Source organism: Rhinolophus ferrumequinum, chromosome 24 (assembly GCF_004115265.2).
Source record: "Rhinolophus ferrumequinum isolate MPI-CBG mRhiFer1 chromosome 24, mRhiFer1_v1.p, whole genome shotgun sequence".
Taxonomy (NCBI): Eukaryota; Metazoa; Chordata; class Mammalia; order Chiroptera; family Rhinolophidae; genus Rhinolophus; species Rhinolophus ferrumequinum.
In genome coordinates this window covers 19,720,100-19,738,087 of record NC_046307.1, presented here as the reverse complement: position 1 = coordinate 19,738,087, position 17,988 = coordinate 19,720,100, and the positions used below count along the sequence as shown (strand labels likewise).

The 17,988-nt window shown below is 43.8% G+C and overlaps 1 protein-coding gene across 6 annotated transcripts in view; it reads left to right on the top strand.

Moving 5' to 3' along the window:
* The window catches only part of PPP2R2B (protein phosphatase 2 regulatory subunit Bbeta), a 406,024-nt gene that overhangs the window by 338,500 nt on the left and 49,536 nt on the right, over positions 1-17,988 (top strand). For all 6 annotated transcript variants that reach the window (XM_033096836.1, XM_033096832.1, XM_033096833.1 and 3 more), the window contains one exon: positions 11,131-11,308. In XM_033096836.1, coding sequence (XP_032952727.1) covers positions 11,131-11,308 — 178 coding nt within the window. The remainder of the gene's footprint in view (positions 1-11,130; positions 11,309-17,988) is intronic.

Here is a 17,988-nt window from a genome sequence, read left to right as displayed (position 1 = left end):
TACTCTTGATTGGTCTATTTAGATTTTTCTAGTTCTTCATGATTCAGTCTAGCAAGGCTATATGTTTGTAAGAACTTGTCCATTTCTTCTAGGTTATTGAATTTGGTGGCATATAGTCCTTCATGGTATTCTCATATAATCCTGTGTATTTCTGTATTGTCCATGGTAACTTCTCTTTCATTTCTGATTTTGTTTGTGTCTTTTTTTTACCTTAGTGAGTCTAGCCAAGGGTTTGTCAATTTTATTTATCTTTTCAAAGAACTAGTTCTTTGTTGCTTTAATTTTTTCTATTGTCTTTTTGTTCTCTATTTCATTTAGGTCTTCTCTAATTTGTATTATTTCCTTCCTTCTACTGACTTTGGGTTTCATCTGTTCTTCTTTTTCTAGTTCTTTAAGGTGTAATGTTAGGTAGTTTATTTGGGATTTTTCTTGTTTCTTCAGGTAGGCCTGTAATGATATAAATTTCCCTCTTAATATTACTTTTGCTGCATCCCAATAATTCTGAAAGGATGTATTTTCATTCTCATTTGTTTCTATGTATCTTTTGATCTTTCCTTTTATTTCTCTTGACCCACTACTGGCATATTTTAAGATGTCTCCTTTTCTCGTATGGAATTACACAATGTGAAACATCAAGGGAAATAACAGGAAAGGTAATGAACAGGGAAACATGTTTCGAGAAACAACAATGTTGGCAGAAAATGGAAGTGTCTGAGAGGAAAAATAAGATAAAGCTGGCAGAATTACAGGCTGCTGCTTGGGCTGGTAATTAGATAGAGAGTTTATATTTTGAGGGGAAGATATTTTTCCTCTTTTCCGTAGAGAGGCCAAAAGATATCAAAGACACTGAGAGCACTCATATATATATTAATTCCCGAGGCAGTTTTTATGGGTTGTTTGTTGTTCTTCCGCTCGTATAGCTGGCAATAGGGGATAAATCCCCGCCCATCTCCATCTCTCTTCCATATATATACTTTTTAATCCACAACGGCTTTATGATAGTGAACTAGAACTTCTTGCTACCTTTTGTGGAAGTTAATACTGCGTTTCTCTTAGTCACCTTCGATTTAAACTATTCCATGGGAGCTGGGTTTCCTTGGGAGCTGGATTTTCATCATCAGAACTGTTGACATTTTAGACTAGATAATTCTTTGTTGCCGGGGACTCTCCTGTATATCATAGGGCATTTAGCATCATTCTTGGCTTCTACCCACTGGATGCCAGTAGCATACCCCCAGTTATGACAACCAAAAATATATCCGGACTTTGTCAAATGGCAAAATTCCCCACAGCTAAGAACCACTGATTTAGAGAATGCTTATGGCTCTGTGTTTTGGCAGGTGAGTTGTCACTTCAAAAACAATTTACCTAATTCCCCAGTCTCAATGAGAGAGTCCTATTTTTTTTAATGAAACAATATTTTTTCTTCTTTGGAAACAACATGCATCTCTTTATAGCATTAGTGACAGTTTGTAACAGTACCTCCACTTTGAGCCATTAATGTCTTCCTTCCCTATTAGAGTTTCAGTGCCCCACTAATCTGTTTTGTTCACTCTATACACGTACCACCTAGAGCAGTGATTGGCACTTAATAAATGTTTGTCAAATGAAAGAATATAATTCTAAGACATTTAAGCACCTGAAGCACCAAGTCTGATTGGACTGAAGGGGTTTGTTTTCTCAGGCTTATTTCAATCTCTATGACAAAGCCAGTAATAACAGAAGAAAACAGGGACATATTGAGGTTGTTGAAGGGTGTGATTGGGGAAATCTAAAAATTATATTATTTGGATAGGATTCCCTGGGGTTTTGGCGGAGTGCTGTTGAGTGGCAGTTTCATTCTGGAAACAACAGCTCTGATATGTCACTATAAGCCGGAGCCAACCTATCACTCCTGCTTTTTGAACTCCGTCCACCATTGATCCATGGAGGAAACAAGTTTTTTGACCAGGGTGAGGCTTAATGCTTCGTTAATTCTCTGAGAGAAAATGCCCTGGGACCAGGAGAGATGGAGAAGAAACCTTACGACACATAGCACAAGAGACATTTAAATGCTTCTTTTCATGTTTTAAAAAAACGGAATTGAGATGCATATTTTAAAAAATGAAAAATGACCGGCATTCTTCTCCCTGAAAAATGGGAAGTAATTTAATTTGTTAGTGGTTTATTTCATGTGACAGTCTTTGTACATACTCGATTTGGTTTGTTACACTGAATTACCCTTTAATAATGGGTACACATCATGCCAGACTCTGCCCCCCAGGTTGGTTTGATAATTGGATGAACAACCATATTGTTCAAGATTTTCATGACAATGTGGACAGAAGCTATTTGGAAAACTACTAGCCAGAAAAACCGTCAGCTTCTTTTTTTTTTTTTCAGTAAAGTTAATTGCTACTCAGCGACCAATCATTCCACTAGCCACTTGTCCTGAGGGATGCTATGTTAGAATGCTGTTATAGAACTTATGCTAAGTTCTCTATTCATGACTGAATTTCCTCGGTGGATGGAAAGGATACCTAAACCCCATCGCCAACAGAAAAAGTAAAATGAATCTTCCTTAGACAATCTCTCAGAATGGACCATTGTTATATACTTGGAAGTTACTCATAAAAATTCTAATAATAGCTACCATAGGGACTGGAGCCAGAGTGCCAGGTTCAAGGGCAGCTGTAGGACCTTGAGCAAGCGTCACGACCTCCTTTGCTTCAGGATCCGCATCGGTAATGTGGGAACAGTATTAGTACCTACCTCTCAAGGTCGTTGTGAAGATTCCGTAACACAGTAACGTGCTTAGCGGGATCCTGGCAGACAGTAAGTTCTCCATAAGTGTTTCTTTGTTAGATGGTGTGTAGCAAGCCCCATGCTAAGTTTTCTCAACGAAGCTACTGAGAGAGTTGCTAACTCCAGCATTACAGAAGGGAGCGTTGACATGGTGAAAGATGAAATGACAAGCCCAAGGCCACGTGGCTGGTAAATGGCCCAGCCAGGATTCAAGCCCAGGTCTGCCTGACTCCAGAAATTCTCTTACACCATAACAACTTCAGATTTGGGCTGTGTTCCCCCGTAGAAGAATTTTGAAAAGCTGTGTAGCTTCCTGAGCATTTTTACGTAGGCAACTAAGCATTTCCATTGTAATGTTAAATAATTACAAAGAGAATGTGACTTCAGGAGTGTTTGAAGCATAGGCGGTTTAGACTAAAACGATTGTATCACCTTTTTAATGCATCCAGTGAAATTGAAATACCATCATAAATAGGTATCCGCCAATACCCACTTAAAAGAATATGTGAACAAATTATTTGAAAGTCAGAGCTTTATATTGCTCCTTTTTCTTCTCTAAACATGTATTTTCACTGCACTTCCCCCAAATGAATGTTAAAAGCTTTTTTTGATCATTTCTACAACAAAAATAGATTTTCCCCCTTATGTATACATGACTACAAGAGTTTAAAGTTTTTTTGTGGATTTAATGGTCTCTAAAATTATTAATAGAACACAGTTGACTAAAACAACACAAACACACAACTCTGACAAAGTCATGATGAAACATAAAAAGTAAAATTTTATTAGAAATCCGTATTATAATGAGCTGGGAGTGGGAGCATTTGCGGGGCCTTCATTGAATGTATTGTCCAATTGTCCCACCCAGAAGTGTTTCTACTTTGGGTAGTATACAATAGTAAGATTCGGGATGGGTGAGGCTATGTCCTCTATGTCTTATTTTTGCAAAGAGGAGAAGGAGAACCTAGGCTGTGGGTATCTCCTGAGATGGTTTAATTTTAGGAAGGAAAATGTATGGAAGTTAGAAATGGGGAAACACTTTCCTTTAAAACTGTTCCAGATAGTTTTGGGGAAGTCATCACTTCCTCCTCTTTGCAACAGCTGCTCTGCACCAGCTGTGTCGCTTTGGAACAGGGATGTTTACAGGCAGGCCCAATGACTCTCCCCTTTTCAAGATGACCCATTCCCTCTTCCTTGACAATGGAGTCTGGTTGCTCCTTAGCCATTGACTTTATCCCATACTTACAGTAATTGTCACTAAAGACTCACAAAGGATGGTGTCTTAAAGGAAGCCCAGGGAAAAGCAAGGTGACAAACTTGAAGTGAGCCTGGACCTGGAACTTTTCTAGCCTCTCTGCCTGTTTTACCATTTAGTGCCTCTAATGGGATGATATAATCACCCCATATTCTCTACCAAGCCTCAAACCTGTGGTCCCAGAACGCCAGGCTCAGGGTCTCCTTGCACCAAAGAGAAGGTTCATAGCTCTCATCTGTTTCTTTTCTAGATCAAACAGCCATGGTTTCAGCTTCCCAAAAGGGCTAATTATGGACAAGAAGAAAGAGTCAGGGCTTGTGTATTGTCTACCCCCACTCTTAAGAATACTCTGTGTGGAGACGGCCCAGCGTGTAGTAAATGCTCAGTAAATGCTCAATTTACTGAAGGTTTAATCCGGGCTCACTGTGTGGTCATAACATTCCTGTATGTACTTCCTAATTGATGATGGGGAACCCATGTAACCCCGTGACCTTAATATACCCTGTCAGTCTCAATCTAAAATAATCCCAGTTATTTAGAGAGGGTGGTAAGGGACATGTGTTGAACCCTGACGAGGAGACACGGAACAAGCATGGATTTAAACTGATGGCAATTTTTTGGAAAGACCCCATAATGCCGATTATGTTGATTGTACTTAACAACCAAGGGTATTCAAATGTTTGTCTGCTTCACTCAATCAGATTTGACCCAAGGTTCCCGAACACCTGAACTCTCCATTCACATCCCTTCTGCAGGTGAACACGTCTCTCTCCTCCCTCTCCGTGACTCCATCTTTTTTCTGTTCTTTAGCTCCTATCTGGCCATCTTTCCTCTCCCAGAGCCTTGCCTGGAATCTGTCGACTTACTGGGGCGCTGGAGGTTGCCATGGTAAACACAGCTGTTGTTTTTCTCTGTGAAGAGTCAGAGCATGAAGGACTTGATTCTCACCTCTAGCCTCTCCCTGCTGTGCATTTTCACAGATGTGTTTAAAGTGGGGGCCTTGGGGGCTTCCAGGATTCTGCTCGGATCTCATCGTGTGTCTCTGAAGGGGGTTTTGTGACCCGCCGACACCGTGGAGGTGCTGCAGGGGACTGTGAAGAATCACAGGCGTAGTCACCAAATAAGCCATGTGACAGCAACATTCATTTTGTTAGTAAATGGATTCTGGGAAGTGAAAGATGATCTTGCCTTTCCCAAGAGGAGAGGCAGCAAAGATAATGAGAAAGAAGCTGAGGAAGGAAGGATGGAAGAGGAGCAGGGAGGACAGAAGGAGTAGAGAGGGGAGGGAGAGAGCGCAAGGCGGGCTGTCTGAACAGGAAAGGGAGTCACTTCCCTGCATCTTCCTTACCCTCCCAATAACATCTGTGATCCAGCCCTGACGGTTGATCCCACATCGTCTCCTACCAGTGCTCCTTCCTTACTCAATCTGTCCAGCCACGAAGGCTCCTCACTGGTCCTCCTACACTCTAAGCAGGCTCCAACTTCAGGGCCTTTGCACTTGCTGTTCCCTCTGCCTGGGGGATCCACATGGCTCCCTCCCTCACTTCATTCAGGTCTCTACTCAAATGTCATCCCCTGAGAGAGGCCTTCCATAACCACCCCACCCCCCTCAAAGAGCACACCCTCCATTCTCGACCCAACTCAGGTTTTCTTCATGTCTGATATAGAGGAGGGATTTATTAAGTATTTGTTGACTGAATAGTTAATCACTGACTTCCAGCCCCAGAACGTACAGAATCACACACGTGAACACATATACTCTGTTCTCTCCTGTCTGAGCTTTTTCACATGCTGGTCCCTCTGAGTAGAGCACAGCTCCCTCTCCTCCCTGTCCCCGACTTCTAACTGGCGAGTTCCCTTGGCATCCTGCCTAGTTCGGTTATCTCTCCTTTTTGAGGTCTCCCTCGATTTCCCCAGGTAGACACAGGACCCATTGGCCAACGCTGCCTGGGCAGTACCTACTGATCTGCCTTACAGCACAGATCACCTACACTGAAATGTCTTATTTTCTTGTCTCTCTCCCGTGCGCCCGAGTATGTTCTTCCAGGGCCCAGAATACAGAGCAACTAAGAGCTTAGACGCCAGAGTCAAGGAGTACCAGGCATGCATACTAGCTGTGTCACTTTACATAAATTGCTTCACCTTTCTGGCCTCAGTTTCCTCATCTGTGCCACAGGACTCATACTATCTACTAAGCGATATCATAGGATATTGAGAATTCACTGAGGAATTGCTTGCAACATTCTAAGCAACCAGCTGGGTAGGAGGATAGTGAGTGGAGTTTATGCTATTTGAGGTAGCGGGGGTAGGGAAGGCCTCTCTTGGGGTGATAATTGAACAGAGACCTGAACAGTGTGAGGGAGGGAGCCACGTGTGTCTCTGGGCTTCTCACATCCCACTAATGTCTGTAAGCTGCAGGGCAGGTTAGACTGAGGCTGCTGCCCTGAGCCCTGGAACATTATTTGGCTGATACTCTAATATGATGCTGGTTGTCTTGCCAACAAGGCTGGGGTACTCATCCTTCGAATTAGGGTCCAGGGGGTGAGCTGAAACTGAGTCAAGGTCAGGGAGGAGCATGAGGTGCCTGAGGGAGGGGCATGACCGAATTCCAACAGTACCAATCCAGAACCACCTCCCCCCTCCAAGGGCCAAGGACTGGCCCCTGTTCTCATTTGCAAACATAATGCAGCCCCCACCTTGTCTCAGAGTTGAATCGAGCCTCATCAACTATTGCCAAGATGGCTCGGAAAAGAGGGCGTGTACAATAAGTTAAAGGTCCTGGCTTGACCCTGGGTTTTGTCTGGTTCTATCTCTTGGCAGGAAGGGGTTCCTGGTCCTGTGGAGAGTGACTTGGGCACATGGTGTGGGGGGCAGAGGACGCTCAGGGGTGAGAGGCAGAAACCCGGGCTGTGCTGGCAACCCTGACCTGGCTGACTATGGACAAAGCACTTCCCCTCTCGGGGTCTTAATTTCCTTATCTGTAGATTTCAGGAACTGCCTGGGACAGTTGTTTTCAAACGTTCCTTATCCACAGAAATGGTTATTTAAGCAAAATATATGACTGAGAATCCAAAGATATTACCAAGAGTTACGGGGGGTAAGGCCTAGATACCATAATCTCCCACTACCTCCCCCCTCCACCAGCAGACACACACACACACACACACACACACACACACACACACAACCCACGGCTCTAAGAGAGGCTCTAAGGGCGCTTCCAGATTTAATGTTCCATGATTCAATGTCACATCCATGAAGTACAGAGTCCTTCTAAAGTATTAAGCTGAACCACATGAAATTACTGAGATTTGATCATTGTTGACTTGTCAAAAGGGCAGTGTCATATTTGAACCTCATCGTTTCATCTGCAGCAGTGGTAAAGGTTGCTCACGCAGGAACCAGTTGCCCAGGTACGGCTTCTCAGTTTACTCTCTGTGTGGCACTGGCTAGGACACTCACCTCCCTGCTCCTCCCCTGTAAGATGGGCAAACAGAGGAGCCTTCCTTGTGAGGCTGGGTACTGACAGGGGTGAATAAAATAGTGCCTTGGAGCTGGGTGGGAGGGGCTGTAACACAGTGACCAGGACAGCACAGCAGCCTTCCGTGAATGTCCTACAGAGAAAGCCCTAAGGATTGCCTGTGAGCCTCACTCGGGGAGAAGTGCCCCACTTCTCCCCGCCTGGCCCTGAAAGGAGATGGTGGCCAGAGCACATGGGAAACGCAGTCCCGGCACAGCTTCCTAATGAGCTGTCCTGTCCAGCCTGAACCACCAAGCCTCCCTCTTCTCTTCTTTCCGGTGAGGAGCATCACTGGACAGTGCCCACGCCTTGACCCGGGCACGAGGATGGTGTTGGGATGCCACGAGTGACAGTCAGTCCCCTGCCTTATCTGGGCAAAGCATCCGACGCTCCCTCCCCAGATACCTACACGGAGCCCTCCCCATTAAGTGGTACATCATGGAATGTGTCAGCCTGAATTAGCAGGCAGGCCCGTCACATTAAGCGGAAGCTGTGGGCTGGCAGTTCCCACTTTGTAATGCCTCTTGATCCCGGCTGTCATGCTCCCTTTCCCATCACCATAGGCACAGGCAGCCTCCTCAGACAGTGCAGAGTAATGAAGGAGGTACAGAGTACAGTTCAGGAGGATCCGCAGGAAGTCCTCACAGATTCCATTTCTTCTGTGGCCCTGGGGGGCCTGCTTTGAGCTCTGCTACCTCTGGAGGACAGAGGAAGCAGATAGCACTCAGCAGTTCCAGGTAGGGGGTCCTGTATGACAAACGGGAACCGCATGACATGTGTTCTAGAAAGCACACAGAAGAGACGCCCTATCCAAATGCCATGAACACCGACAACACCTAATGGAGGTTTCCAGAGGCAGCTTGACCACAGAACTCCGTGACTACCACCACTGTGGTTACTGTCAGTACTACTCTAGGCTCCATACGTTCTGCTAGCAGTTTCCTCAGGTCACTTTCAGAGCGTTTATCACTTCCTGCCATGTGTGATAGTTGAAGGTGGTGTGATAGAGTGGAAAGAATACTAGCTTTGCAGTTCGGTAGACTGGGATCAAATTCTGCCTGTGCCTCCAATAGCTGTGCAACCCTGAGCCAGTGATTTAGCCTCTCTGACCCTGAGTTTTCGCTTTGTAACAGTACTTTGTACCAGTACTTACTTCTCAGAGTTGTTGAAACAGTTACCTGAGATGATGTATGAAGAATGATTGAAACATAGTAGAAGCCCAATAAATATGTGCAGGGAGACTTCCTCAGGGTAAAGTTGCTTTTTTTAATCCATTGCAAAGCCTTAAGATGCACCTTCGTTGGTGTATGATCGTGTATCACCTTCCTCTTCAAAATTCTACCTCATTCATCCTCCAACGTGTTCTCCATAGCACATCAGGAATGATCTGATGAAAATTTTGAAACTGATTATATCACAATCGTTGGAAATTTTTTAATTTCTTCCCATTTCTTTTAGGGTAATGGCAAAACTCTTTCTTGGGGCCTGCCTCTTACCTACCCTGTCACTTCATCTCCACCATGGTTCCCCATCACTCTCTCTGTCTCAACTACCCTGACCCATCTATCCTTTATTCTTGCCTTATTCACCCCCACCACAGGACCCTTGCACATGCTCTTTTCTCTGACTGGACCATTCTTTCTTCCCCTCCTGGCCTAGCAAACCCCTTCTCATCCTTCACAGTCGTCCAATTCATACGTCGTCAGTAAAACCTCTGCAGACCACACTGACCACGTCAAATCCTCCTAGCTGTCTACCCTGCCCTTTTGGGCACTTAACTGCATTTTATTAGGAAGGTATTTCATATCTACCTCCTCAGTGTAGATCAGCTATATGAAGGCAGGAACTGCATCTGGTTTTGCTCACCAGTTGAACTGCCTAGGACCTTGTACAGAGTTCAGTAAATGTTGCTAAAAGGGTGAGTAGAACGGTGTACTGGAGAGCGATTGTAATTCATGATACGAATGAGTTATGAATTATATCATGAAATGAGTTATAATTTATGATAATTAGGGCACCGTGGGTATTGTCATTGTCTTTTCAGATAGTGTAACCAGAGCCCAGAAGGAGCAGGTTAATTGCCCATGGTCACACAGCCTGTCAGCAGGTGATGAATCTATGATCAGAACCTAGGTCTCCAAGTTCTTGCCATCCCTGGGCTGGTGCTGTAGAACCATTACCCATAACGGGGTGTAGGGCTCACAGAGGCTTTCCCTCCCCTCCCTTTCCTGGTACTCAGAGGACCCCTGGCTCTTCCTCCGTCTGTCAAGCCAGCTCTGGTTTCCAGGGTATCCAGCACCACATCTGTATAGGGCTCTATGCTTCCTCTGAATTGTTCATTTAATCTAAAAACATCCCTCAAAAGTGAATTAAACTCCTTTAAGACTGAGCTAGAAGAATTCTGTTTTGTGAAAGGTTATATCGTTGAGGTGACCCCACTTAACAAAATTTAACGTTTGTTTTTGCCTTGTGCACCTCACCCCCTGGGTTGAAACAGATCCAGAAGTGGAAGTCTTAACCACCTGGTATCAAATTAGTCAGGGCTCAGTTGCATGAGATGACTTCCTTGAAAGGAAAACAGCGTTTGGTCTTTTACGTTCTTGTTTCTGTTAAAGGACCACATCTCTGTTTTCTGTTTGTTGTTTTGTTTTTGGTCTGTCCCCTCTCAGGCATTAGTGTTCTCACTCACTTTCTCAGGAGCCAGTTCAGCCAGGTGTAGTCAAAAGTGCCCTTGAATTCAAAGAGGGAGTCAGAAGAGTGATGGGTCTTTGTTCACATTTGCCAGAAAGAGTTTCATGGGGGGCACACTGTTTCACTGCCTGATTCTCTGACTGTGGGGAACAAAACATTTCACTCACATATTCTTACTCATTCAACACTTACTGAATACAGTTATATATCAGTAAGATGACCATGTAATTTATTGTCCAAACTAAGACAGTTTTGATGTGAAAGTGGACACTACCTGGTTGGTACACCAAGACAACAGATATAAACCAAGATTTCCCCAGGTAAAACAGGATGGTGATGGGTGCCCTATATATTAATGGCTGGATTTGGCTATTAGAATCTTGGGTGATTATATGTTATCCCAAAATGCCATTAAGGATTGAGGACAAAGCCAGGATGGGTTCTAGACCTCCAAAGCCATGAAGGATAAATATAAATCTAAGTTGAACTAGGCATTTCTAAAATGTTTCCATAACTTCCTTATGAAAAGACTTTGCATGTTTAAAAAACAAACAGTGTAGAACAACAGCTCTGGAAGTTTAGGAGGCTACGTTCCCCTGAGATGGAGCCACCTAGAGGTTCCTGGGGAAAAAAAAACGTAGAATCTATAAAGGATGAAATTACCCATCAAGGCCACGTTATAGTGACATTTTTTGAGAAAGGAGTAAAACTAAAAGGACGGGAAGGGAATAGGAACATGTGATTTATCAGTCTCCTCTCCCTTAGAGCTCCTTTGATACGGTTATGATTTCGTGTGTGAAAATAAAGGACACAAACATGAACACTCTTTGCCTAGTGAAGAGCTTTGGCTCTAAAGGGGTTTGTTTCTTTTATATCCCAGGTGCCCGTCCTGAGACCTATGGACCTGATGGTGGAGGCCACCCCACGAAGAGTATTTGCCAATGCACACACCTATCACATCAACTCCATATCAGTCAACAGCGACTATGAAACCTACATGTCAGCTGATGACCTGAGGATTAACCTGTGGAACTTTGAAATAACCAATCAAAGTTTTAGTATCCTTTCCTTGAGGCCAGTAACCAGTTGGCTCGCATTAGGTGTGTTCAGGTAAGAGCAGGCTTGGGGGAAAGTGGAACGAACGGAGCGGTCATCACTAAACACCTAGCACTTGTGGAGAACAGGTTCCTTTTAAATTACATTGACATCTGTTGTGCTCTCGTCCTACAAAGTTAGGGAAGTATTGAATTACAAGTAGTGTTCCAAGACTAGCTCTGGATTGGAACTCTGAATCAGTTCCTTCATGCAGAGGTGTTTATGTGTCATGAATTAAAACGAGCTGTGGCCTTATCAACTATAAGATAAGACCCTAGAGTTCTGTCAAGGGTCCCTTCCTCTTGTTAAAGTATTCTTCAAGGACCTGTATGGGCAGCATGGACCACAGGTACACATGACATGGTTTTTAGTGTATCGTAATAGTGAAAATAATAATGGCTGCCATTTATTGCGTTCTAAGCACTGCACTGGAAACTTTCCACATAGAATTTCATTTTGAGAAATACATTGTCATAAATTACAGCTTGATGAATTTTCAGTCAGAGCACACCTGTGTAACCAGCATCCAGATCAAGAAACCAAACTTTATTCGCAATCCTCAAGTTTCCCAAACTCTTCTTTTCAGTCTCTACCCAATCAGGGTATATTGGATATAACAACCCCTTAATGTCAATATTATCTCCTGTTCAGCTAAAATTTAGAGAAGTCAAGGAATTGCTGAATGTCTGAGCCAGTATTTTCACCGTACTGCATTGACCCTCTATTTGATACACATCAGTCCCTTATTCAGTACCTTTCATGTGACCCATCTCACCACAAACCTGACTCTTCACTTGAAATCCCACTCTCAGTAAATGGTTTCACCACCCAAACAGATGGCCAACTGATGCAGAAGTCAATATTCTTCTCTCCCACTCACCAGCCTTCCCACCCCCAACCTAATCTACCCATGAGCCCTGCCTTTGCTTCCTCTAAAATATATCTCAAATTAACTCATTTCTCTCTATATCCACTCCTACCAACCCATGCTAATATACGCCACTGTTCTCTCACCTGTGTGACTGCAGTAATCTCTGTCTCCATTCTTTCTTGCTCTGTTACCCAATAGCTGTCCCCATAACAGTCAGAGTGGACCTTTCAACATGTAATCCAGATATCATCTCTCCCCTGCTTAAAACACTAGTAGCCTCCCGTTGAACATAGAATAATATCCAAGTTCTTCACCTTGGACTATATAATTCCACACAATCTGGACCCTGCCACCCTCTATGGTATCCTGTCCTACCACTCATCCCCAATTCCCTCTGCTTCAGCCAACTAACCTCTTTTCTGTTCCTGTATAAACCTTGTTACTTCTATTCTTTGCATTTTGCTGTACACTCTTTCTGGAATATTCTACCCCCAGAGTTCACATAGCTAAGTACCTGTCATCATTTACACTTCCATTTCAGGTCCCCTCCTCAGAGGCACTTCCTCCCCTTAACTCCCAAGCACAACCCAATAGCCCTCTATCCCTGTTATCTTCATTTGAAGGGGTTTTTTTTTACTTGTGTATTTGGGGTTTCCCCATATTTGGATGTAAATTCTATGAGAAGAAGGACTTTGTATGATCCTTTCCTATATCCTAGTACCTAGCACATTCTGACATAGAAAGTACTGTTTGGGTTGAATATGTCAAGTTTAAAGTACTAGGTCATCCAAGTGGAGATAATCCAGTAGATAGTTAATCGTAACATCTAACCTGGAAATTGTACTTTAAGAGTATATTAGTTATAGTAAAGCTCAGAGTGTTCTAATGTAAAATAAACCCCATAATAGCTCGAACACACACAAGATAATTTCCTTTGTAAAGTCCAATGTTGATGATCTCCATCAACAGACAGCTTCCTGCAATCCGTGACTCAGAGATTCAGGTTCCTTCTAAATGTCACCATGTTTATTTGGCTCGGGACAGTAAAAGGGAAAGATCGTGGTAGACCACTATGGGAGATTCCTATGAGCCAGACTCTAAAAGAGCATGTATTCCATTGGCTAGAATTCAGTCACATGGCCACCTCTAACTGCAAGGCAGGCTGGGAAATGTAGTATGGCTGTGTGTGCATAATTTTTAAAAACCTGGTGTTAGTATATAACTCTCTAGTCTCTACCACACAGGAGTGCTCAGTAGTTCCCCAAGGCTTTACAGGGAAGGCAGCTTTAAGCAGGTGGAGGCGATTATGGAGACGCAGAACTGACCATCAGGACCATGACTGGCATGTTTTATTGCTCACAGAGCAGACTCGACACGCTGGATCAGCCTGCGAGAATCTGCCTACGGATTTGGCCTGGAAGTGCAGCTACTAATAGAATGAGTGTGGGTGGTGGTTCCCTTTCTCCCTTTATTCCGAGAGCCAGAAATCGGCTCAGGCTCAGCTGCTGTCACTCTGAGCTGCTGCTGCTGTCCCCAGTCTAGGTGACATGTTTTCTGAATTTTGCCTCTAGGCCTTCAAGAGGGAGGGAAGTTTCTTTAGGCATTTTGGGAGACAGATGCCTTGGGGAGAATGCAAAGGGGAAATATTAATAGCACAATTTAGGTTATATTCTGCAGATGTGTGACAGCCTGCCAGATGCTGGCATACAAATGAGACTGGGCCACTCACCCTTAAAGCAGCCATATGTAAAAGAATCATTGTCATCATGAGAATGATGATAACTGATATCTATATACTGATTTTCAACCAGACCGCCCTAAGCACTGAGCAGACTATATAAACTGGGACCCTTTTGCTTATCATCACTGAAGTGCAGCCACCTCTGGGGTAGGAAGCGGCCATCTTTCAAAACCGCCTCAGAAAAACACCAAACACAAGGCAGGACTGATTAAATCCTATGTTGTTTAGCACTATTTCTACAGTGCCTCATGGTTCAGAATAGAGTAATGTAGGATTCCCAAATTTGGTATAAATACCACTGAGGTGGTAGGCAAGGTGCTTCTAAGCACTACGTGGACATTTCTTGTTTTCATAGTTACATATTTATGATCATGGATATTAGAAAACACAACTATCGTATCAGTCCTTTGATTTCATGGGTACTGAAAAATTCATTTAAATTACAAAGTATGCATAGGTAAAGAAAAGTGTTAGGTAACTGCTAATACTAAGACAAATGGTTTTGCGAGATATAGTTTTTTTAAAAAAGTCATAACTTCCAGTGACTAGTATTTGGTGTGACATTGGCATTGTGGTGGAGAACACAGGCTTTGAGCCTAACAAGCCTGAAGTTCTCACCCAGCTCTCTACGTGCTGGCTATGTAAGCTTTAACGTTTCTTGTCCAAACCTTTATTTCGTGATCTGGAGAAAGGAACTCTATCAAAGAGGATTGTGAGAATGTTTTTAAAGGTGTTTATACACACACACACACGCTTAGGGCAGTACCTTGCTAAGTAAATGATCGATGAACAGGGACCAATTATTAAAACGACAAGGAAACTGGAAAAGTGGAATGTGAGAAGAGTGGATTCTGTCCTGTTGAATTCAATATCGGGGTCATCCTCTCGATTCTAAACTCCTCCTTTGGTTCTGGACTTGGGTGCTCATTATACTCTGGTTACCAGGTGTTTGCAGGACCTCTGAGGTCGGGGCCTTGTTTTCAGCACCATATCAGAGTGAGTCATTTCTAGCTACGTGCCACCTGGTCTTGCGTTCTCTCCCTTCCCTCCATTGCCAGCCTGACCCTGGCTGCTGAAGCAGTTTAAATTTGTTAAACTTTGGCCTTACTGGGTTAACTATATCAGGACAATAATAACTCATTTCTAGGTAAGTGGCTTTCTAGGGCAAGAGGCGGCCATAACTTTTGAATAAAGGAAAGTTGCGATAGAAAGATGTTGCTTCCTTATGAAAAGTATATCTAGGGTCCTTTGAACTTTCTTCTCAGGACTAAGAATGAGTTGACTTGGGCTTCTACCTAGTCCTGTGTGGGACCTTTAAATAGACCCGTATCAAATAAAAGTAGAGATACGGCCCTCAACAACTGTATACTGAGCACGTAATTTGTGCCAGATTGCACTAGGCCATAGGGATACAAAAGTGAAAAACAACAAGTTGTCTGCTTTCAGAATGACTTGCATCAAATCATCACACTGATGAGTATATAATTACAAACTGAAATAAGTCCTGTGAGGAAAGGGACTATGATTATGTGAATGCACTTTTTAAAAACCTGATACAAACTAGGGAATCAAAAGAGGGCTTTGTGAGGAACTGATTATTGAGTTGAGATCTGAAAGAGGGAGAATATAAACTAACTTGGCAAAGAGGTGTGGAGATTGGTCAAGCACGTACAAAGGTCCTGTGGCGGGAGACAGCATGGCATGTTGGAGCTCTAGATGGAACTCTAGTTGGAACTCTAGAGAACTCTAAGATGGCCACTGTGACTGAAGCCCAGAGAGGAGATAGAACACGGTGTAGCAAGGCTAGAAAAGGTCAGCAGAAGCCGCACCTTGCAAAAGTCCAGTCTGCCAGGCATGAGAAAGAGCATTTCTCTAGGAGAAGCCAGCTGGATTGCAGGGGCGCTTCACTTCTGACCCTTGGTCTTAGCAGACCTGTGCCTCAGCTTCATTTGTCAATTGAGCTGAGGCCCTTTTCGAGTTGATATCCTGATCGGGGGCCATCCAACCTCAATTCATAGCTTCCAGCTCAGGCGCTCTTTAGCACCAGGGACAGTAAGCGGCCTTCTTTTTACTCCAAACAGGCTTGGAGAGAAGCTGTGTGGACCTCCCTTGTTGTTGCTGTGGCTTTCATCCACAAATGTACATATCCACTGTACATGCCAATCTCAGACTGGCATTTAGTGTAAAAGGAGAGCATTTCTTCCCATGACGTATCTAGCGCATTGGCCTGTGTGTACCAGGGCAGCCCCCACCTTGCCGTGTTAAATGCAGCCTGGGTGGGTTTTCCCAGGCCTGGTGCCCTGCTTGTGTGGCTGCAGACACTCTAGCTGAGGCCAGACCTAGAGCTTTATGAGGCTGTGGATTTCTCTCCTCACAGGGCAAGCCCTTAAGACCTCATGTTGTCAGGGGAGAGGGCAAGAATGCAATTATGAAGATTTCTGCTGGGTTTCTTGGGTTTCCTCAGAGGATGTAGCTTAGTAATTGGAAATGCAGACTCTGGATTTGAATCCAGTTTCGTCTCCTAAAATCTGTGTGACAAGTTGCTTAACATTTCTCTGACCCTCAATTTCCTCATCAGTTAATGGAGATAATAATGCCGTGTATTCTATAAAGCTGTGAGGATTAAATGAAACAATCATGTAAAATACTTAGTGTGCCTGGCACAGAGAGAAGCTCGATACATGGTAGTTATTATTTGGAGCATTTCCCCAGGCTCCTGTTCTTCTTATCTTGTTGCTTGGATCCCGTTCTCTTCTAAGAAAACGATAGGCTAAATAGTTCACTATACCGGCCTGGCATCTTGGCCTATTGACCTACTGTGGATTTTCTGCATTTTAAAAAACTACGCCTACAGAAGGCTGCTCAGTCCCAAGGAATTACAGTAAAATCCATAAACATTTATTGAGCACTTACTAATTGCACTGAAGATGCCAAGATAAATAAAACTCCACCCCTGACAATATGTCCCTTGTAATCTTGAGGGTGGGTATATCAGAGAAGCAAAGCTATTAGGAGAGAGACGGGAAGAGAGAGAGAAAGAGAGAGAGAGAGAGACAGGAATGGAAAACCACAAAGAGTCTGTAAAACCACGGACATGAGCTGAAGCTTGTCCATCTGTGGCCACGATGAAGGAAGATTTAGGGGGAAGCGAGAGCAATTTTATACCCAGCAGCCATCTGGAGTCTCTTCCTCAAGGAAGAAAGCCTGACTAAGGCTTCTTTGAAATATCTTCTAACTGACTAATTCAGACCCACCCATGATAATGTCCCTTTTGATTAACTTGAAGTCAACTGATTAGGTTAGGAACTTGAATCACACCTGCAGAATCCTTTCCAGCAGCACCTAGATAGTGTTTGAATAACTGGGAGAAGTTGTGTGTATGCAGCAAAATAGTTGCTTTTTCCCCTCTGTCCTCCAACTCTCGTGGGAGAATATACCTTATTAGCCCGCCATAACCAGAAACATCCTAGAAAGGAATTCTAAGGATAGTACTTGGGCCTCTCACCAAGTTAACCCACCACAAAACCATCAGAGTGAGTATTTGGACAGAGGGAGACAGACAGGTCACCATACTAGGGAAGATGAGTCTAACAGTTTTTTGAATCAGTTATGTTACATTATTTCCTGTGGTTGTCTTCCTCTGTTTGTAGACGAGTTAACTGGTTCAGAGGCATTCGAGGTTATGAAACTGGTCACAGGATTTGGGATTAAAATGTAGGTCTCCCTTACTCCATACCCCAGTAAAATCTACTCTATCACGCTGTGTCAAATTACTCGGATAATTGTAATAACATGTAGTAAGTGTTCTCACAGAGGTACGTTCAAGGTGCTGTGGACGCACAACATAGGAGGGATCATGAAAGGACTGGAATGCTTCCTAAGGAAAGTAACATCTGACTTGACCTTTGAGGGAAGTACTGGGGGTTTTCTAATGGTGGGATTTCAAGCTCTGTGTTGCCACAATAGGAAAGAGTCTGTGGTCCTAGGGCTTTCAAGTGCCGCCCTCCCTCTCCCCGACCCCTATCCATAAA